Source organism: Mesoplodon bidens (assembly GCF_964165515.1).
Source record: "Mesoplodon bidens genome assembly, chromosome: 1".
In the NCBI taxonomy this organism is placed as follows: Eukaryota; Metazoa; Chordata; class Mammalia; order Artiodactyla; family Ziphiidae; genus Mesoplodon; species Mesoplodon bidens.
Genome location: NC_138176.1, coordinates 136,796,473 through 136,819,723, shown reverse-complemented (window position 1 = coordinate 136,819,723; position 23,251 = coordinate 136,796,473). Strand labels below are relative to the sequence as shown.

The 23,251-nt window shown below is 38.4% G+C and overlaps 2 protein-coding genes across 6 annotated transcripts in view; both read right to left on the bottom strand.

The window, feature by feature from the left end:
- NMU (neuromedin U) overlaps positions 1 to 2,822 on the bottom strand; it is a 49,385-nt gene extending 46,563 nt beyond the window's left edge. For all 5 annotated transcript variants that reach the window (XR_014015270.1, XR_014015271.1, XM_081227274.1 and 2 more), the window contains exon 1: positions 2,588 to 2,822. Coding sequence is in view for 3 of the 5 variants with exons in the window: in XM_081227274.1 (XP_081083400.1) it covers positions 2,588 to 2,696 (109 nt within the window). In the remaining 2 variants the exon portion in view is untranslated. The remainder of the gene's footprint in view (positions 1 to 2,587) is intronic.
- A 129-nt stretch (positions 2,823 to 2,951) lies between these two features.
- Positions 2,952 to 23,251, bottom strand: part of LOC308613600 (uncharacterized protein) — a 139,650-nt gene continuing 119,350 nt past the window's right edge. The window contains exons 6-7 of the mRNA XM_081227309.1: positions 5,356 to 5,456; positions 2,952 to 3,680 (exon numbers count right to left, since the gene is read on the bottom strand). Coding sequence (XP_081083435.1) covers positions 5,450 to 5,456 — 7 coding nt within the window. The 3' untranslated portion in view covers positions 2,952 to 3,680; positions 5,356 to 5,449. The remainder of the gene's footprint in view (positions 3,681 to 5,355; positions 5,457 to 23,251) is intronic.

The window sequence follows — 23,251 nt, the reverse complement described above, 5'->3', positions numbered from 1 at the left end:
AAGTTGATGTGATTTTCCTCTCAAGATACCCCAGATGTGGGCTTTATACTAATCAAATAGCCATACTAGATACTTTCGCAAGTATTGTCAGGGATGGTGCCACGGTCATCTACAGCCTAAAAACTGTACTGTTTTTGATCAATCAGTTTCAAGTTAAGTGAAATCTTTAGTCTTATACTGTACAATCTAACTAATGCAAATAATATGGATAGACAACTTGTGATCTGTAAATATACCATGTGTAAGTGAAAGAAAAACAGACTTGATTATTCTAAAAGTATCAATTTTCTTTTCTCTTTGCTAGTACTTAACTAGTGTAGTGTTTGGAAGTCAGAAACTGTTACTTCTGACTGAATTTTAAGAATTATTCCATGAATAGGGGCCTGAGTAGGAAAAGACACTTCTTAATTTAGTCTTAGGCACTTGATCACTTATTGTCAGAGGCCACATCAAGCGACAGTTTGTTGCAGATATACAAATGTGCCCCTCTTTCAGGAAATGTCCTTCTTTATTTTAGTGTTCTCTGAATAGTAAACCATTTCCAGCCACCGAGTCTGTGGCTGGTCTTTTATCTTCCCATTGTTATTTTATGCTCTGCTAACTCATTTTTGCCAAGGATGTTGCACTTATTGACATGATTTTTTCCCCTCTGGCATTGTGGCATTTGTTTTATTGTTTTTCAATACATCCACTTGAGTGTTGCGTAATGATTATCTTGGTAGATTATCTCCCAGTTTTGCTTATGTATGTCATGCTTCCCCTCCAGTGCTATGTTTAGGGTCTCAGGACTAGGGCAGATCACCAGGGCAGATCAGACTAGGAAAAATTCACCCTCTTCCCTCCCCATCACATTTTTAGAGAGATAAAATTAATTTTTTGGTATCAAGAGCAGATCTGAAGGGGAAAGAAGACGGAAAAGGGTAGTCTATGGGGTCTCTGTGTAGGGAAAGAGGTATTTCATCCCTTTGCTTGAGAAATATTGGGGATATTTATGAGATGATTGGTCAACCACCAGATATGCTCTTTTGAAAATAAAACCCAAGACTTGCCTTTTTAAGAAATCAGCTGCTGCTTTCTATAGTTTCTGCTCAATCACCAGAAGCCTGAAAATTCCCCTGCCTCCCCACCAAAACGAAGTTACCTCCCACTGATGCAAAAATCACTGCAAGCATATAGTACGTAACATGCATGGAAAGAACATTTGCTTTACAGAGGAAAAAAAATTAAACTATGATTATCTGCTTCCTTAATAAGGTAGATAAAAATTACCAAACTAATTTTACCAATAAAAGATTAATATTACTTTGCATGTCATGCTGTAGCACTGCTGAATATGTGATGGAGAAGGTTTAGGTCTCCTAGCTTCTGACTGCTTAGATTTCATAGTCAAATTACCTTGCTTTTCAAGCACGGGTGTCCCCACCTCCCTACATCTCCAGTTCCTTAAGGAAAGGGGGAAAACGATGAAAGGACAGCAAAAAAAAAAAAAAAAATTTGGAAAAGAATAAGAGTTTGAGTTCCCCCACCTCTACCTGAGGGCTGGGCTACATGCTAAGAAAGGTCCCTACAGTTATGGTTTCAAGTCCCTAACATTCTGAGCAATGATGAAACAGTCAGCCCTCCTTTATCCTACTGACAGGAAGGAGAGCAGAGGAAAACTAAGAGGACCTGCTGAGAAGCTAGAAAATTCATGATCTTAGTAGGTCAGTGGCTGGCACTGGAGGGGCCCTGGCTCAGAGCTGGGAGATGAGGGATGGTCCCCTCAAGGTACCTGGAAAGGTAACCTTAAGGGAACAGGGAAGTGATCTCTCCACTGGAACAAGTTGCATCTGCTCTACACTGTCTCCCAAGCTTCAGACACCCCTTCCTGACCTTGCTTTTGCTTTTCCCACACCTTTCCTCTAAGCAAAGCTCAGGAAGTCCCTACTGTTATCAAACCACATCTGCCTTCACTGGCTTTAGCTGTAGCACTGACTGAAAGCCCGGCTTGCACATTTGCTTCTCCAACTCCGCATTGTAAGAAGGTCTCTATTCCTTTTCCTGATCTGGTCCCTGAAAACCTATGAGGCACAGAGCTGACTCCCCTTCTATACGGCCAGAACGGGGCATGTTATTGCTCGGGATTATCTGAACAGACAGGAGCTCACTCACCAAGGAAGTCGAGCACTTTGCAAGTTGACCTCGCATCAGCAGGGGAAGTATCAAACCTGCTCTAGTTTTGCTTCACTGATTGCAGTCAAAGGAAAAGCATTTCCATTTTCACTGTTTTAACTCCCATTACCCGAGGGAGTCCTACAAGTTTCCACCGACCTCAGGCTGCCCGGCCTGGGAATTTAGGCCAGGCCCAGGTCTGCGCTCGAGCCCGGCCACTGGCACCTGCGCCGCTGGCTGCCTTGGGGCGCCGACCCGCTCCTGTGATTAAGAGCGAGAACCTGGGGAGCTCGGCGGCACGAGGGGGTGGCAAATCTCAGAAGCCAAGAGAAGAGGCAAGAAAGGGAGGGAAGAGAGCGCAGCGACCACAGCGGGGAGGAGCGACGCGGGACAAGGCGGTGGCGCGGGTGCCCTGGGAGGCGCGGGGTCGGCTTACCTCGGCAGCTGTCCGCGCAACAAGACAGCAGTAGTAGCAGCAGGAGCGGGGACGCAGCGGCCACCTGACCGGGGGGCGGCCCGGGGCGGCGGCTCGCGACTCGCAGCATCCCGGGACCCTGCACGGCACCGGCCCGCGCTCCAAGCGATGCTCTGGCTGAGCTTCTGCGTCCCTGGCGCGCTGTTCGCCCAGTTCGGCCGCCAGACTGGCCCACCCGCGCTCTGCCAACTTTTAAATCTCGCGGACACGTGGGCTGAGGCGGCGAGGTCCCCGCGCGCGTCATCTCCCCGCCCCCGGCCTCCCTCGCGTCACTCCCAACCCACTGCCGGCTCCCGCGCCCCCTTCACAAGTTTCTGACTCAGAGTACCACTCATTTTCGTCGCCCCCGCCCTAGGGTCTCTGGGATAGAGGAGAATGGAATTAAAACGAGGCAAGTCCCTTCCCTTCTTTGGAAGCAATGAATGGGAGCTGGAGGGAAATGGCAAGCCAGGCGGCCCGAAGAGGCTGGGACGCCGGTTTTTACGCTGGACGGTGGCGATGCTCTGCCTGGGACGCCCCTTATGCACCTTCCCCGGGAAGCCTTCTCTGCCCCTCCCTCCTGTCCTAGCGCTCCAGTCACCACCTCGGTGCAAGCACCTCTGTTCTGTTCCCTTGCTCATCCTCACCTCCTGGCCCAACGCCCGGGGCATGTTAGAGCAACACAAGTTCATGGTGGTGGTGTTCCCCAAATTCCTACCTGGTCTGAGACCTTTTAGGGAAAAGTGGTTGTCTGTTAAAGACGGTTAAGAAGAAAGGACTGCTGAGGCTTGACCACACTACATTTCTAACAGTTCTAGAAGGTCTCTGGCTGTCCTGTGGAATTCCAGTCCTAAGGTAACTCCCTTTCCTATGCATTTCTCCTGATGTCACTCCCTAGCTGTTGCATTCTGATTTCCAGACTAACCTGACTTCTGCTATCCCTCTCCATACTTTCCTTCCTAAGTCGAAACATCCACGAAGCAGCTTCCTCCAGGGCACCAGCTGATACAGTTTTAATTTCCTTCTCCAGAAAGATGGAAGACGGATCTTGTTTGACCTCCTTTTGAAAGGAATGCTGAGGAAAGGGTAGAAAAGGAAGTACATTAACATTTCTTAAGGGACATCTTTATGTCAGGCACTTTCCCGTGCTATTTCATTTAAAATGCACAGCACCTCTGGGATATAAAAGTATTATGATTCTCATTTGATGATGCTTAGAGATATTAAACAATCTAAGGGTATCAGAATGTGAGGGAGCCACTGGCCATTCTACTCTCTGAAGGTGCTTCTCCTTTAAATCAGGGATTTTAATGTATCAGACATGCACTGTGCAACCCACCACAGGCAAGACATGTCCTTAAGGATACAACTTTTAGTAATCTTCCTAAAGGAAATTACAATTTAATAAAGGACCCCAAACCCACACTCAAATAGCTGTATTACAAGGCCCATTGGGATGGTGCTCTGGCAGAAATACAGAGAGGCAAGAGAATAACCCTGATAGATAAAGTGAAAAAATAATGCCTACCACTTTAAAGTTCCTTGTACCCATGAAGCCTGTGAGCAAGGCCAGATTATAGAGTCTGGTCCAGGTTCAAAGGTGGATGAGAATAGATCTGAGTCAAGATTGTGTGTACCCTGATTTATCCCCAAAGTAGTAAAAAAGTAGTGCAAAGACTGTAAATGAAATAAGGATGTCGGTGGGGGAAGAAGGCTCTGGTTTCCCGTTGCCTTCTTGTGTCTCCTGGAGGCGCAGTGAAAGATCACTAGTCTCAGCCACTTGTGTGGAGTGAGCTGTCAGTGAGAACAGAAAAACCTGAAAATAGTGGGCTCGATGCTTTTTATACCCCCAACAGGTCAGGAAAAGAAATGACTTGTGTATTACAAGGTTTTTTCCTACATGAATCAGGCTGCTCTGGATGTTCCTGTACATGGCCCTTGGTGCACATATGTAAGAGTTTTCTGAGTTATATACCTAAGAATAGAGTTATTAGGTCATAGGGATATGACCTAAACTCTGGATTGTTTTCCAATATGTTGTACCAATTTACACTTCACTAGCAGTGCATGAAGTTTCCATTGCTGCACATCCTTGCAAAAACCTTTGCCACCCTGGTGGGTGTGGTATCTCACTGTGGATTTAATTTGCAATTCCCACTACTAATGAGGATGAGTATCTTTTCACAAATGTATTGGCCATTATTGTTTTCTCTTCAGTGAAATGTCCATTTATCTCTGTTGCCCATTCTTCCCCTTTGGGTTGTTAGTTTTTTTCTTACCCATTATAGACATGCTTCATGCATTTGGAGCTTTTGTTGGTTAACTGTGTGGCAACTATTTCCTCACTACATGTGGCTTTTCCTTTTACTCACTGTATATGAGTTGTTATTTTGAAGAAATGCTTAAGAAAAGACTTGCAGACAAATGGTCGTGCTATTGTGTGACTTGGATGATAAGAGAACATGGATGAGGCAATGAGGGAAAATAGACACTTTATTTACCTAGGAGCTAAGTGGGGCGGGGGTGGGGTGTGGAATTCCACAAATATCTAAATGGGAAGAAGCTGATTCCCAAGGTTCCCTTTTGTCCAAATATTCCAAAGAAGCAAGATCCCAGATCTCTACAGTGGAGGCTTAACAATTTAGTTAGAAACATTCCAATCTGTATTTAGTTCACAGTCATCTAACATGAGCTTATACATCAGTATCTACCACCAGGTATACTGCAGCATCTAATGCATTCCTACTTACTCTGTTCAAGACTGAAAGTTTGATTCTTGGTACTATGCTGATTCCTCTCACCTATTTCTCTCTTGCAAATTGGCAACTGGACTGTGCTTTCTGTTTACAACCTGCAAGAATGAAGGCTCAATTAGATCATGGACCTACAGATTAGTGCGACCTGCTAGCTTGTGACAGGGGTATCTAGAAAAGTCATCATGGAGAGCATTAGGAAGGGGAGGATGGTTGCATGTCAGGAGAATGGGAGAGTCAGCAACAGATGGAAACTCAGGCAGGCAGTAATTGGCAATAGCAAAGTCTAGTAAAGTCTAATAAAGAGACCCAGCTTTAGGAGCTGAGAGTAGGGGCAAGATCTGGAAGATTTAGGAGTTCTAGGCAAGATAGCCATGAATTCCTTCAAATAGTAATTGAGCACCTTCTAGGCTCCATTCTAGAAGTTTGGGATATAGCAGAGACCAAGTCAGTTAAAGTCTCTGCCTTCATGGAGTTGACAGATTTTCAAGGAGAGGTAGATAATAAGCAAGGAAAGAAAACAGAACAATTTCAGATAGCAGTAAATGCTATAAAGAAAACAGGGTAATGAAATGTTAGAAGGTGACTGGGAGTTGGGGGAAAGATACTTGACACAGGATTATCTAGGGTTGCCTCTCTGAGGGGATGACATGAGAGGCCTGAAAGATAAGAAGAAACCAGAAAGATCTGTGAAAAAAGAGCCTCAGGCAATGGGACCATCAAGTGCAAAGGCCCTGAGGCAGAAACTGAAAGAAATGCCAAGCCTGAAGTTTCCAGGAGCAGAAGGAAGCCAGTGTAACTGGCACAGAACTGGTACAGAGTAAGTGGAATATGCGGAGCTGATGTAGGGAAGTAGGCAGGATAGGGTCCTGATCATTGAAAGGTCTTAGAGACCATGGGAAGGAGTTCAATTTTTTTCTCTAAGTAAAATGGGAAGTCTTTGAAGGATTTTAAGTAGAAGAGTGAGATGATTCGATTTACATTTGCAAAACATCACCCTGGCTTCAGTGGAGAACAGACTGTGGAGGACCCCAGTAGAAGCAGGGAGAACATGGTAGAAGTCCACACCAGAGCCATAAAACTGGAGGAAGTACTGATGCATGCTACAACATGGATGAACCTTGAAAACATTATGTTAAGTGAAAGAAGTCAGACACAAAAGGTTTCAAATGGCATGATCCCATTTATACATAATATCCAGAAGAGGCAACTCCATACAGACAGAAAATAGATCAGTAGTTTCCAGGGGCTGGGAAGAAAGAAGAGTGACTGCTCATAAGAATAAAGGATTCTTTTTAGGGGCATTCCTTTTAGGGTGATAAAAAGTGTTCTGGAATTAGACAGTGATGATGTGAATATACTAAAAATCATTGAAGTGTACACTTTAAAAGGATAAATTTTATGGTATGTTAATTACATCTCAATTTAAAGAAAAAAAGAAAGAAATTCAGGCCCAATACGATGATGATGACCTGTGGCAGAGGATGGTGGCAGCCTCTGCAATTTAGCACAAGAAAAATTTGTCTATTTTTGGCATTAAATATCCAAATTTTGTTATTTAACAAATAACAGTACAAAATAACAAATTTTGTTATTTAACAAGTAACAGTCCTGGATGTTCTTGGTAACTATGAAATCCTCCTGTAGAACTTTGTGAAGGCATTCACCTAAGACATGTCTGTATCAATGACATGTCTGTATCATGCTATAGTCATTAACTAATTTTTTTCAGGGCAGAAAATATATACTTCATAAAACCCAGATGGAGAATGTTGGTCTTAATAGTCACTTTGATATAACTGTTATTTATGAATAGCATCATTATATAAATAATGGCAAGTGGATTTTGTGATGACCTGTTCTAAACAGTTTATAGGACACTCACTCATTCAGGAAGCATTTATTAAGCCAGTGTCACCTGTAAGATTTATAGAGGAACAAAATGCTGAAAACTCTGCATCTTGTTTTATCTTTTCTAAGACCACCTGCACCTTGTCATGCATCTTCCCAATTTTCTGTTATTTACTGCTTAAGTTCATGCAGGATGACCCACTTAGAAATACCACCCTAATATCAAATTTGAAATTTAGAGAAAAGTTTTTGCTTAAGGGTATCTAATACTGAAGAGTAAAGTTCTGATGAGATTATGGAAGTTAAAAGCAAACTGCTCCAAAGACTCAATTTAGCCTTTGGTCTTTAAATAGAATTCAGGGGAGAGGCCAACTGTGGGGTTACAGAGCACAGGTTCAAGGGGAGAGGGTCATTTGTGGCAATTACAAGAAAATGACCAAATGACTGGGGGTCTATTTGCTTCTGAAGATGGGTATCTATTATTTAGTGACAAGGATACTTTTCAGCTCTTTCCACAAACAACTTTGGCATCTGGATGAAATTCCCAGTTTATAACTTATGTTTGCCTTCTCTTTGAACAATAGTATTTCATACATTTTATAATAACTCCAATAATCCTAACTTTTCCTTTTCCCATCTGTGTCTTCAAACTAGGTAGATATCGACCTCTCTGCTTCCAGGAAAATCTCTTGACTCAGAACGACTTTTTGATGAACTACAGTGTACTGAGAAATCAACGCAGGAAAAACACTCTTTTAAGAGACAAGAAAAGAATAATTAATACAAGAAATGGAGGACCACAGACCAAATACATCTACATTTCTTAAGGCTTTCTGTTGTAGGATAATTAACTTTGCCCTGATAATGATGTAGCAGCTCACAAAATTTAAGAAATGCAACATCATTCTTTACGGGAGAGGGAAACTCTTCTTATTTTCTCTAATTATTTGATAAAATTTATTTTAAACAGTTTACAGGAATAAAAGTCCTTCCGCTTGAGGTTGTTTTTCAGGTTCATCCGATGCACATAATGAGTGTGATGTGGACTAATGGTGAATAAAAGATTTGTATGTTCAAGAGACATTCTTGCTAATGTCTTTGCAAAAGGAGCTAGATTTCATCTCTTCAATCTCTTGCATTCAGGAGGAGCTGTGGGTGGAGATACTGTTGGTGAATTCTCTAAGTACAGGCCAGAGAAGGTTGCCATGCAGCCTGAAAGCAGCATAGATTTATCACAGAGAGACTTTAGAGATAAATTCCTTTTGAGAAAAGTAATAAGAGAATTTCTTAAAAAGCAAAAAGTCAATAACTTTTTACAGTTAACACTGATGCCCACAAGGCTAGATTTTCACATGATAGATGTTCCGAGGGTAAAGCCATTATAGAAATGCAGCACTGTTATTACTAATTTGAAACATGACGTTAAAAAAAATTCCAATCCGTTGAAGGCAGAATCTTTCTCTGTTCCTTAAATTGCAATTAAAATATTTATACACACTAATGAAAGATTTATTAGATTTTCTTGACATGCTTATGAATCACATCGTGGCAAAGCTGGCAGCAAAACAGATACTTCCAGACATAGGAAGTTTTATAAAAATGGAACCTAAAATTAAATGACAGTTAAAAAATACAAGGCTAAAGTAAAATTTATTATTTCTACACAATAAGTTGTACAACCATTTTTTATCACTAGACTGGTTTTTCAATCTATTTAAAAATGAGTCAAAACGATTATATTTTCTAAAGACATCTGTATTTATGAAAAAATATGTAATTTCTTTACACAGGTGTGTTAAAATAAAATTTTTTACTGCATTTGGTCAAAGGTAATTGAAAGAAAGGAAAAGAAAATTGATATTATTTGATCTTTTAAAAAATGCTAAAATAAAATAATCAAAAGAGACCTGGAATGAGTTTCTGAATATAAAATAAGTGCCATTTCAGTTAGTATCATAAAAGGAGAAATCACTACTCATTTTATCTCTAGTGTCTCAAATACTTTTAGCTCTGATTTTTTAAGTGGACCATAACAGATATGAACTGCTCAATGTATACGGATGTATGTCATGTTGCTCTAAATTAAATACTAGAAATTTAAGACATTTCTGAGAAGAATAAAATTAGTCAATGTTGAGTAGTTCATTCTCTTTGTTCATCTATGAAGTGATCAAATCCCTTTTTATCAAAAATTAATCACAGGTCCTTTTTTCTGTTTTCACCCATTAGTACATATGTAAGCTACTTTCAGTCTTGAGTTTCAACCCTGATTTCAGAGTTTTTAAACAGCTTAAAGGGAAAAAGCAGAAGTAGGCAAAATAATAGATTTACTTCTTAGAGAAAACTGAAAAATAAAATTAAGGCAATCATTGCCTTAATTCAGTGTGTTTCCAAGCAGATCAACCCTGATATTCTCATCATGACATCCATATGTTTAATGGTTTAACTACCAACACTTGATTTTTGGCAATTGTAGTTGATCAATAAAAATAATTTGAGCGGGGCTTCCCTGGTGGCGCAGTGGTTGAGGGTCCGCCTGCCGATGCAGGGGACGCGGGTTCGTGCCTGGGTCCGGGAAGATCCCACATGCCGCGGAGCGGCTGAGTCCGTGGGCCCGTGGGCCGTGGCCGCTGGGCCTGCGCTTCCAGAGCCTGTGCCCCGCAACGGGAGAGGCCACAACAGTGAGAGGCCTGCGTACCGCAAAAAAAAAAAAATAATAATAATTTGAGCTTCTTTTTCTCATCCTTCTATCCTCCTGTACTTTTATTCTCTTTAAAAATATACCAAAGAATTGCCTTCAACTCCTTTCCTATCCTACCACATTATACTCTATCATACAATAGAGACCTTCAGGAATGTTGAGTAAATTCTATATTGGGCAAAGCACTCAAGGCAAATATGTTACATAATTGATGATGTCTCCCTTCCCTGATCCCTGGATAGTAAATAGCACCCTCTTCCTCTCAGCACCTCCCGTCTCCTTTACACACCTTTTTCTCCTTAACACTTATTACCACCTGACATCATACTAGATATTTCTATCTACAGAGTTGTTGGTTTGTTTTTTATTTGTCTCCCTTTGCTAGGAAAATACCAACTCAGGTTTTTAATCCTTTTATCCTTTTAAAAACACTTATAGTCACTTTCATATTGTTCTATAACTCAAGTTCTCAGTGTTAAGAGTACTTGGCATGCAATAAGCACAAAAATATATATACATGAATAAGGAAAATAAAAAACTGATCTATAAAACTTTCATTTATAATAGTATACAACCTTTAAGCATATATCTACTCTATAAATGGTGATACACCCTATAACTATATTGGAATGATAAAGCGATCTTTCATTGTCCTGGGTTCTGTTTCCTATTCTGACATAGTGAGTGTGGGAGACTTGAGAAGATGGAATTTATAAAGAAAAGAGTCAATCAGCATATGGTAGAAAATAAACATAAATATAGAAATGCTGTTAGACACTGGGATTATGTAACCAGGAGAGCAAGAATTCTTGGAGGCAGTATGACCTCATGATTGAGAACTTGAGCAGAGGACCTGGACAATCTAGCTCTTGATTCAGAGCAGCACCACCTACTAGCAGCAAGACATTGCGATACTAATTGACCTTTGAAAGATCCAGTTTTGATTATCTGAAAACTAAGAGTGCATAAATTTTTTTTGCCTGCATAACATCCCTTCCTTTGGAAAACCATTCCTTTTTCTGTAAGAATCTCACATGATTCAAGGATTGATCCCTGAATTTGCCTCAGAGCTATAACAAAGGCTTTCTCTTTCTCTGTGAGTCTGACATACATGGACCATGTAGGTTACCACGTGCAGAGAGGCTGTCTTGGAATGATACCAAGTAGCCATGAGAAATGGAGAGACAGAGAAAGAGAGAGAGATGGAAATTGTTATACATGCTGACATCTGGCCAGGCCTGAAGCCAGGTCATCCTTTGACGTTCAGAGTTAAGTAAATCAAAAATTTCCATTTTTCTTTTAAGTTGGGATTCTTACATTTGCAGCAGTGACTGGCATGAAATAAGTGCACAGTAAGTTTTACTATGTTGGTGATGACTAACAAGTGGATGAGGAAGAGAAATCATTAAATAGAAGAGAGGGTTTTGAAAACTTCTTCTAAAGTTTTACTCCATTTTTGTGTATTTCATAATGAAGAGTGTCAATGCTGAGAATAGGAAGAACAGACACAAGAATGAGGAGAATTCATTTACTTCCATGAAACTTTCAAGATCTAGACCCACCAATTTTCCAGGAAGGCAGAAGGAGGAGATGGGACAAATGACTACAATGGTCTTTTACCATCCAGACCTCTTACTAAACACACAGCCCAAGCTCTCATAAACTTCTTAACTTTTTATTTTGAAATAATTATAGATTCACAAGAAGTTGCCAAATAATTTACAGAGAAGTCCTATGTGTTCTTTGCTTATTTTCTCCCAAAGGTAATTTCTTGTATAATTATAGAACAATATCAAAATCAGGAAAGTGACGTTGGTACAATCCATAGAGCTTATTCAGATTTCACCGGTTTTACGTGTACTTGTGTGTGTGTGTGTGTGTGTAGTTCTATGTAATTTGTGGTTCTGTGCAAATCTGTGCAATTTATGAATTGCACAGATTCTTATAACCACCATCACAATCAAGACACAGAGCAATTCCATCACCACAAAGCTCCCTTGTACTACCCTTTTTTAGCCATACTCACCCCTCTCCTCATCCCTAACTCCAGCAGCCACCTGCTTTTCCTTTTATTTTGTTATTTTAAGAATGTTACATAAATGGAATCATATACTATGTTACCTTTGGAGAATGTCTTCCCCCCCCACCCGAGCATAATTCCCTTGGGATCCATTTAAATTGTTATCTATTACCAGGAGGTTGTTCCTTTTTACTATATTACATTTAACCATTCACCTACAGAAGGGCATCCAGTTTTGGGCTATTGTGAATAAAGCTGCTGTGAACATTTGTGTACAGTTTTTGTGTTGATGTAAGTTTTCACTTCCGTGAGATAAATGCCCTAGAGTGCAATTGCTGGGTCATATGGTAAGTGCTTATTTAATTTTATAAGAGATTGACAAACTATTTTCCAGAGTGGCAGTACCATATTACTTTCCCATCAGCAAAGAGTGATCCAGTTTCTCTGTATCCTTTCCAGCACTTGATGTTACTGTTATTTTTGTTTTTATCTCAGCCATTCTGATGGGTGTATAGTGATATCTTGTTGTGGGTTTAACTTGCACTTTCCTAATAGCCATTGATGTTGTGCATCTTTTCATTTGCTTGTTTGCCATCTGTATGTTCCCTTCAGTGAAATGTGTGCTAATGTCTTTTGCCCATTTTCTAATTAGATTCAGTTTTGAGAGCTCTTTCTGTATTCTAGATACAAGGTCTTATGTTGAATATGTGATTCACAAACATTTTCTTCCAGTTTGCAGCTTGGCCCTTCATCCTCCTCATAAAAAGCAAACTTTTAAATTTTTTTGAAGTCTAGAATATTTTAATTTTTATTAAAAATTTTCATTGAGGTATAATTGATGTACAATATTATATAAGTTTCAGGTATACAACATAGTGATTCACAATTTTTAAAGGTTATACCCCATTTATAGTTATTATAAGATATTGGCTATATTACCTGTGTTGTACAATATATCCTTGTAGCTTACTTATTTTATACATAGTTGTTTGTACCTCTTAATCCCCTATCCCAACTTGCCCCTCCCCTCTTCTCTCCCCACTGGTAACCACTAGTTTGTTCTCTATAACTGTGAGTCTGTTTCTTTTTTGTTATATTCACTAGTTTGTTTTATCTTTTAGATTCCACATAGAAGTGATATCATACAGTGCAAAAATTTTAATTTTGGTTAGATGCAATTTATCACATTTCTCCTTTTATGAGTCATGCCTTTGGTGTCAACTCTGAAAGCTTTTTGCCCAGTCCTAGGTTCTGAAGATTTTTCTCTTAAATATAAAAGTTTTATATTTTTGTATTTTATTTTTAATTAAGTCTGTGATTATTTTAAAGTTAATTTTTACATAAAGTTTAACTCAAGATTCTTTGTTTTTTTTCTTTCTTTTTTTTTTTTTTTTTTTTTTTTTGCCTATGGATGTCTAACTGCTCCAGCACTGTTTTTTGAAAAAACTCTCATAAGTTGTTCTTAATAGTTTTTTAAAAATTTATTTTATTTATTTGTTTTTGGCTGCATTGGGTCTTCATTGCTGTGTGCAGGTTTTCTCTAGTTGCTGTGAGTGGAGTCTACTCTTCGTTGCAGTGCGTGGGTTTCTCATTGCAGTGGCTGCTCTTGTTGCAGAGCCCCGGCTCTAGGCATGCAGGCTCAGTAGTTGTGGCGCACGGGCTTAGTTGCTCCGCGGCATGTGGGATGTTCCCAGACCAGGGCTCAAACCCGTGTCTCCCGCATTGGCAGGCGGATTCTCAACCACTGTGCCACTAGGGAAGCCCTATCATAAACTTTTAAGAATATTAAATTGCCTTTGATTGTGTTTTCATCCTTTTAGTATTATTTTAAAAGCTGTTCAGAAAGTGGGATAACCACTTTTTATTCAAAGTCAATTTAGGATAATATTGTTTGCTTTGATTAGATTTTACTGTATCTGCAGCCTCTGAAAGCCATTTTTGCTAACAGATCAATTGCATCTCATTACACCTCAGGAAAGGGAATAGCAGTGGCGTGCCCCCCACCCCCCCGCAAAAAAAAAAACAGAAATGCTGTGAACTTTTCCAGACTAGAGAAAAATGCTGCTTGTAAAAATAATAATATCCATGTCCCAAGGGTCCCATCATTTAGCCTAGTTTCTTCCTCTTCAACAAAACCTGGCATTCATATGGGAATTAATGCAATCGCAAGAAAAATCAACACCTCAAGCATTACATGGAAACTGTTTTCAAAAAGCCCATGTAAGGAATAAGTCAGTTTACTGTAAGTGTAGATCAAAACATATGCTGGGACAAGACTTCATTTTCAAGAAAACATACTCCATTTAGAACTTGAAAATGTCAAAGGAAAGAACTGTGTGATCCTTCCGTCAAATGGAAAACTATACTGGAAAGTGAGTATGGGTCTGGAGATGGATGGAATAATAGTCTCTTTTCCCCTGCATCCAACACAAAGACCTTTACAATCCTCGGGAAAATTTGTGCAGGTTTGTGAATACCCTAGAGAAAGAAATCAATCCATCAGAAGACAGGCGAATTACACACTGCTGCTGCACACATGTATGTCCTTTACCTAACTGTGGCTTAGATATGAACACGATGGAATGGCATCAGATAGTATGCTTGGGGCTTCAAAATCCAATATGGTTGATTTACTAAGATTTATAGCTGCAAATTTGACCATTTCCTCAGCAATATATGCCTGTGAAATGATGATGATGATGATGATATAGCACTTTATATATATTATTTCACTCAGAGGCGGTTGCAAAAAAAGATAAAAAGAAATACACCAAAATGGTGATTGTGATTATTTTTATTTTCTCTCAATTTCACACGTTTTACAATGTGGTCAATTTACCTTTTAAATTAGAAATACATGTTCATATTCAAAAGATCATCAAGCTATACACTGAACACTTTGCATTTTATCATATGTAAATTATTTCTTTAAAAAGTACTGAAAAAATGGAGTGAAGGAAATGCATGTGCAAAACACGCACTACCTATAAGTCAACTTTGTTACTTTTCTTGAGGAAAAAAAAGACTTAAGAGACATACCAGTTAAGGGCAATGTATGGAATTTGTTTAGATACTAATTCAAACCAATCAATTATATACAAATAAACAATTAGGGGATTCAGAACTGAATATTCTATAGTTTTAAGGGAAGTATTGTTATGACTCTAATGAATGTATAATTTGCATACAATAAAATGCACAGATATTAGGTGCTCAGTATGACCAGTTTTAATAATTGTATCTGCTTTAACAATTTGGGTAGCCACCACCCAAAATAAGATATAGATGTAGATGTAGATGTAGATGTAGAAAATTTCCATCACCCCAGAAAGTTTTCTCCTGTTCCTTTCCAGTCAATAACCCCCAACTCTTACCTCAGAGTAACCAATTTCTAGCTTCTAGCATAATAGATTAATTTCACCTATTCTTATACTTCATATAAAAAGATCATACACTAACATACTCTTTTGTATCTGGCTTCTTTACATATCATTACATATCATTAAATTCACCCACTCTAAGTATACAATTGAATGACTTTTAGTAAGTTTACCAAGATGTGCAACGATCATATAATCCAGTTTTAGAATATTTTATCACCCCAGTAAGATCTAGTAGGCTCGGGCTCCAGATGGCACAGTGGTTAAGAATCCGCCTGCCAATACAGGAGACACTGGTTCGAGCCCTGGTCCGAGAAGATCCCACATGCTCCGGAGCAACTAAGCCCGTGTGCCACACTACTGAGCCCACGAGGCACAACTCCTTAGCCCTTGTGCCACAACTACCAAAGCCCATGCGCCAAGAGCCCAAGATCTGAAACAAGAGAAGCCACTGCAATGAGAAGTCTGTGCACTGCAACAAAGAGTAGCCCCCGCTCACCACAACTAGAGAAAAGCTCATGTGCAGCCAAAGACCCCAATGCAGCCAAAAACAAACAAACAAATAAATAAAAAGAATCAGAGCAGAAACCAAAATTAAAAAAAAAAAAGATCCAGTAGAGTCATTTTCAAGTAATCCCCATTTCTACATCCAATCCAGGCAGCTACTAATCTATTTTCTGTCTCCACACATTTGCCTTTTCTGGACAACTCATATAAACTGAATCATACAATTTGTGGTCTTTGTGTCTGGCTTCTTTCACTTAGCATAATATTTTTAGGTTCATCCATGTTGTAGCATTCCTTTTTATTGGCTGAATAATATTCCATTGTACAGAGAGACCATATTTTATTTATCCGTTCATCTCTTATTGAGCATTTGGGTTGTTTCAAATTTGGGGCTAGTGTGAAAATGCTACTGTTAACACTCACATGTGAGTCTTTGTCCTCATATATGTTTTCATTTATCTTGTGTAGATAAGTAGGTGTATTACCAGGTCATATGGTACATTTATGTTTAACTTGTAAAGAAGCAGTCAAACTATTTTCCAAAGTGGCTATGTCATTTTACTCTCCCACCAGCAAAGTATAAGAGTTTTAGCTTTTCCATATCCTTGCCAATATCTGTTACTGTCTTTTTTTTTTTTTTTTTTTTTTTTTTTTTTTTTTTTGCTGTACGCAGGCTCCTCATCGCTGCGGAGCACAGGCTCCGGACGCACAGGCTCAGCGGCCATGGCTCACGGGCCCAGCCGCTCCGTGGCATGTGGGATCTTCCCAGACCGGGACACGAACCCATGTCCTCTGCATTGGGGAGGCAAACTCCCAACCACTGCGCCACCAGGGAAGCCCCTGTTACTGTCTTTTTGATTGCATCCATTCTAATGAATATATATCAAATAATGTTTTCGAGATCTATCCATGCTGTTGCATATACTAGTAGTTAATTTCTATTTATTGTTCAGTAGCATTCCATTGTATAAATATTCCACTTTAAAAACCATCCATTCTCCTGTTCATGGACACTTGGGTGGTTTCCAGTTTGGGGTATTATGAGTAAAACATTATCAACATTCTTGCACAGGTCTTTCTGTGCACTCAGATATTCCTTAACTTAGGATGGGGTTACTTCCCAATAAACCCATTGTATGAATATATCATAATTCAAAAGTGAATTTAATACATCCAACTTACCAAACATCATAGCTTAGCCTAGCCTACCTTAAACATGCTCAGAACACTTACATTAACCTACAGTTGGACAAAATCACCTAACACAAAGCCTATTTTATAATAAATTGCTTAATACCTCATGTAATGTATTGAACACTGCTTTGAAAGTGAAAAACATAATGATTGTCTGGGTACAGAATGCTTTTAGTGTATTGGTGGTTTACTCTTGTGATCACATGGCTGACTGGGAAATGTGGCTCACTGCTTGGCTCAGCAGCATGAGAGAGGATTGTACCACATATTGCAGCCCGGAAAATATCAAAATTCAAAGTTCCAAGTATGGTTTCTACTGAATGCATATCACCTTCACACCACTGAAAAGTCCTAAGCCAGGACTCTATATATGTTTTTGTTTCTTTGGGGGTAAATTCCTAGGAGTGAAATTGCTAGGTGATAGTGTAGATGTATATTTAATTTTATAAGAAGTTGTAAAGTAATTGTGCTATTTTACACTCCCAACACCAATGTATGAGAGTTCCAGTTGCTCCACATGCTCACCAACTTTTGATATCAATCATTTTTAATTTTAGCTTTCCTAATATTATTACTTTTTAAGGTGATGATAGGATTGGAGTTAATTTTTTGTGTGGCCTTATTTTTTAGTGATAATGCTGAAATTTTTACAAATGAAATTAAATGTTATCTGGAATTTGATTCATAATAACCCAGTGGGGGGAGGGGCAGGGAGTGAGGTTGAGTTAGATGGAACATGTTTTGATGGTTTTGTAGCTGGGGAATGAATGCCTAGGTGTTCATTGAAGCTTTCTCTCTAATCATGTGGTCTGAAATAGTCCTAATAAAATGTTAAAAAAATTAAAAATTTTAAAATATATGTATACATTTTAAAAAATGAACCAAGTATTTAAACTGTTGAACCAGCCACAATATTTCACTTGGGAACATCTAAAATTTGTTCCTTAGGTGTTACTTAGCAAATAACTGCCTCAGAGTACTAAAAGTTAATAGAGTATAAGTGCCTTACACACAACGTCTCCTTAAAAACTACCCTTCTTGTATAAAAGAATATCATTGTTACATTTAGTAATATAACAGCTCTATTTTCCCATGATTTGATTATTTCAGAGAGAAACAAGTTTTAATAACGAGGAAATGTTATTATTTAGAGCTTTTCTGACTAACATGGGTGATTCTCACACAGGCTAATTCTTGTGAAATCTTGATGGTATCAGTTGTACCATCTAAGAAAAATCTATTGGCGAGAAAATAGAAGCATTCATAATAACTTTTTTTCTCTGAGCACTTTGATTATCCTAGGAACATGGAAAACTATTTAAAGTCACTGTAATCAATGTAGTAAGTGCTCAATAAATATTTGTTGAATGATGTGCCACCCATGATTGACTGATGGACAATAAGATAGGTATAACAAAAACCTGCTGACCAAAGTTCAATTTCCTTAGGCCTTAAATTGAATGACCTGGTGTTGGGATCCTAGATACACCTGCTTTTCAAGTAAAGTTTCTTTTAGAGCTTTGTGTATGTCAGCTTGGAGTCTGTCATTTTGGGGGATGGTTACCCTGTGTGCCATAGTTTACTGTGAATCTGGGATGTGAATATAATCTCAGAGGGCTGTGAGGGATCATGGATTTAATTTTATTTTGTGTCTCTGTATATAGGGGAAGTTACAATACAATACATACTTTTTTGGTAACAGTTTAACACCAAATTTATAAAGATATTAACTTGAAATCATGGTTCCCTAGATTTTCTGGCAAAGTTTGGAAATCTTTTAATTAAGCTTTTTAGTGATGGAGTGTTTTCAGTCTGTAAAGTGTGATATTCAAGGTTAAAAGGAGTAAAACAGGTTGTGAGGCTTTGGATAGGTATAACTCTTCCTTCCAGTAAGACTTTCCAAAAAGCAAATTGGCTGTAAATGTTGGACTATGTTTCCTAAAAATAAACAAAAATTTATCAATTATCAGAAATATTGTTTACATGTAATTTATATTGTGTAGAAACTACTGTAAAAGATTTTCTCCTCAATATTTCAAAGAAAAAAAATCCTGGAAATGCTTCCTAGAAAAATTGTAAAAAGTACTACCACTTGCCCTTGACTTCAACTACATAAATCTATAACCTCCTATTGGATATGTTTTCTTACCTGTTTTGAAATCTCTTTGTAAGATTATTCACGTTTCTACTAAACAGTATTTTATAATAATAATCCTGACATTACATACCTGAAACTCCTGTATATTAGACTAAAAAATGTTAGGAACGCAATATTGTGATATAAAAAGATAGGCATTAACCGGTAAAATAAACGTCAGAAATTTTTCTCTTTAAATGTTATCTGTCATTTTAAGGAAAATGTTTAGAAGTGTAATTGTAAACATTAGAAAACTGTCAAAATAAAAGAAAATTGAAATCTAAAAAGACAATAAAGTCATGTAATCAAATTATTATTAAATCATTAGCATTATTTTCAATAACTTAAGGAGAATAAATAACTTGTCCAGATGACAGATGAATAAACGAGAAAGAAAATTACCTTTGGATATAGATTTCTAATGTATTATTTTTGTTCTTATTTGTTAGAAGTTAGTTATAATATTTATTGGTGATATCAAAACTGCCAAACATTAGCATTCTCATTTATAATGGTTGCTATCAGTAAGGACACACTCAAAAAGGACACCATCTAGACCCAGTCACACAAGATAACTGATCACTCTTATGTCAAAGGACAACTCAGAGAACACAGCTCATTCTAAACATCATCCCTAAGCATTATTAACAGTCTCTTGGGACAGAAGCAAAGAAGGCTCTCATTGCCTGTCAGTAGCTTTGACGGCCAGACTTTCATTTTCAAGCACACACTGTACTTATTTAAAACATAAAGATATCAAGTGGATAATGTCTCCTTTCTTCTCCAAGGTTTGATTGATGATTTCATTCTGTGACTTTCTACTCTGTGAGGATATGATTTCATGAGAGTCGTTTTAATTCCCCAAGAGAGAACTGAAGTGTTACTTTTTTTGTTATTAACTGTGAAATCTTAAAATTCATTTGACTCATTTTTGAATCTTATACACCAAAAAATGACACACTCCAGGCATCCTGAATTATTTTACTTTATCCTGTACAACTCTAGATTCATGAACCATACTTAATAAGCTCAGCTGGACTGTGATTATGGTAAATGTAAATGGCTCTAGAGATGCCCTAAATCCTGTATCTCCTCAAGTGAAGGATCCTTAAACATCATAAAACTACCTGAAAATTATATGCCTGTCATGAATTATATTAAAAATAACATCAGCAGAATGTCTATTTCCAAATGCCTTTTTTTGTACAGAAATACAAGTAACAGAAAAGTGAAAATTTAAAGTTTATAAAAGTTTGTTTTATGAACAAACCTTCTGCCAACTTAGGTATTTAAAGTGCCTTTGCTTTGGCAGCCATTATTGAAAATATATTTACTATTTTTTCTCAGTCTCTTGGAGAAATTTTCATTTCAAATTATTGAGTTATTTGATGTAAATGACTACTCTTTTCAACACTTTCCATGCACATTTTTTTTCTAGTAGTGACCTTCAAACAGCATTTTCTTTCATGATATAAAAAGTCCAAGCTAAGCCTCATATTTTTCTTTCATATTGGGATGTTTCTCGTGGATGTGTCATGCCCAAGGCACGATAGAGCTGCACATAAGGAACAAAGTGTGTCTCCCCATAAGTGACTAAGAGATGCTGCATTAGAGGCAGCTAAACATACCAACAACAGTCATTTTTGTTCCAACTGCCTTTTGAATAATCATTTCTTATGAGCTCCACCATCCAGACCTCCCCACTACTTGTAACTATCAACAGATTAGCTAGAGGATAAGCAACTGGTTTCAGTAACAATATACTAAATTTTGTGAGGGAATTTATATTATCTAGAGATATTCACAGGTTTGTAGTTTCATAAGTTCTTAAGATATATCATGGGAGAAGGCCAAGGGTCCACAGAGTTACTACACATATTTTATATATGAGAAAAAGAAAGTTCACGGACAGTAAGTGACTTTCTCAAGTCTGATTCATACCCAGATCTGTCTAACAAGAAAGCCTATTTCCTTCCGCCATGAGTAGGACCTTCTAAGCAGTGACACTGAGCAAACATTCTGGGTACAGGTGATATTTGCCCTTTTAAATCCAAGTTTGAGCTATGTAATGATAATAATAATAATAGAGTCCACAAACCCATAACTGCAATTTTTAAGTCACAAAAGCCCAAACTAGGTTTTATAACTCATTTGGCAGAGAAATCTGACATGACCTGAATTAATTTGGTGGCAAAACTTGGCCTGAAATGTAAAGACTACTCATAGCCCTTATTTATGCCATTTACTTTGAGTATTCAACATTTTGCAGCAGAGATATTTATCTGTTCATTACAGGATTCTTTCCCCAGACCAAATGGGAGTTTTTTTTGTAATTCATGGTAAACATATGATGTTATTTTTCAAAAGCCAAAAAATTCTGAATTCTGACACATCTGCTCCAAGGGTTTTAGGCAAGGAATTAGAGATCTGAATAACAACAGCAACAATAATATTAACACAGATAGTAAAAGTTGAATTTTACAGTTTTATCTCATCTTTATTTTTTTTATAAAATAATTTCTCATATATATATATATTTTTTATTTATGGCTGTGTTGGGTCTTCGTTTCTGTGCGAGGGCTTTCTCTAGTTGCAGCGAGAGGGGGCCACTCTTCATCGCAGTGCGCGGGCCTCTCACTGTCGCGGCCTCTCTTGTTGTGGAGCACAAGCTCCAGACGCGCAGGCTCAGTAGTTGTGGCTCACGGGCCTAGTTGCTCCACGGCATGTGGGATCTTCTAGACCAGGGCTCGTACCCGTGTCCCCTGCATTGGCAGGCAGATTCTCAACCACTGTGCCACCAGGGAAGCCCTCATATATATTTTTATTGCATTTGTCATCATAATGTGAAAACTTCCTAACTTCTTTGAATAGGTTTGTCCTGATTATCTATTTAGAGGGAAGAGAAAACATGACTCAGCTCTTGACTCCATGAAGTCTCTTGGTCATATGTAACCTGACATCAAAAGACCTGGCTTCTGTAAATAGTGCTGCAATGAACATCAGGGTGCATGAATCCTTTCGAATTATGGTTTTCTCTGGATATATGCCTAGGAGTGGGGTTGCTGGGTCATATGGTAGCTCTATTTTTAGTTTTTTAAGGAACCTCCATACTGTTCTCCATAGTGGCTATACAAATTTTTTTTATTAATTTTTATTGGAGTATGGCTGCTTTACAATATTGTGTTAGCCTCCACTGCACAACAAAATGAATCAGCCATACACATAGAGATATCTCCTCTCTTTTGGACTTCCCTCCCACTTAGGTTACTACAGTGCACTGGGTAAAGTTCCCTGTGCTATACAGTATGTTCCCACCAGTTGTCTATTTATACATAATACCAATAATTTATGTGTGTCAATCTCAGCCTCCCAATTCCTCTCACCCCACCCCTTTCCCTCTTGGTATCCATACATTTATTCTCTATGTCTGTGTCTCTAATTCTCCTTTGCAAATAAGATCATCTATACCATTTTTCTAGATTCCATATATATGCATTATTATATGATATTTGCTTTTCTCTTTCTGACTTACTTCACTATGTATGACACTCTCTAGGTCCATCCACGTCTCTATAAATGACCCAATTACATTCCTTTTTATGACTGAGTAATACTCCATTGTATTGGCTTCCCTGGTGGCGCAGTGGTTAAGAATCCACCTGCCAATGCAGGGGACACGGGTTCAAGCCCTGGTCCAGGAAGATCCCACATGCTGTGGAGCAACTAAGCCCGTGCACCACAACTACTGAGCCTGTGCTCTAGAGCCCGTGAGCCACAATAACTGAGCCTGTGTGCCAAAACTACTGAAGTCCATGCGCCTAGAGCCTGTGCTCCACAACAAGAGAAGCCACCGCAATAAGAAGCCCACGCACTGCAACAAAGAGTAGCCTCCGCTCGTCGCAACTAGAGAAAACCCACAGACAGCAACAAAGACTCAATGCAGCCAAAAATAAATAAAGTAAATAAATTTATTTAAAAAATATTCCATTGTATATATGTACCATATCTTCTTTATCTATTCATCTGTTGATGGACACTTAGGTTGCTTCCATGACCTGGCTATTGTAAATAGAGCTGCAATGAACATTGTGGTACATGATCTT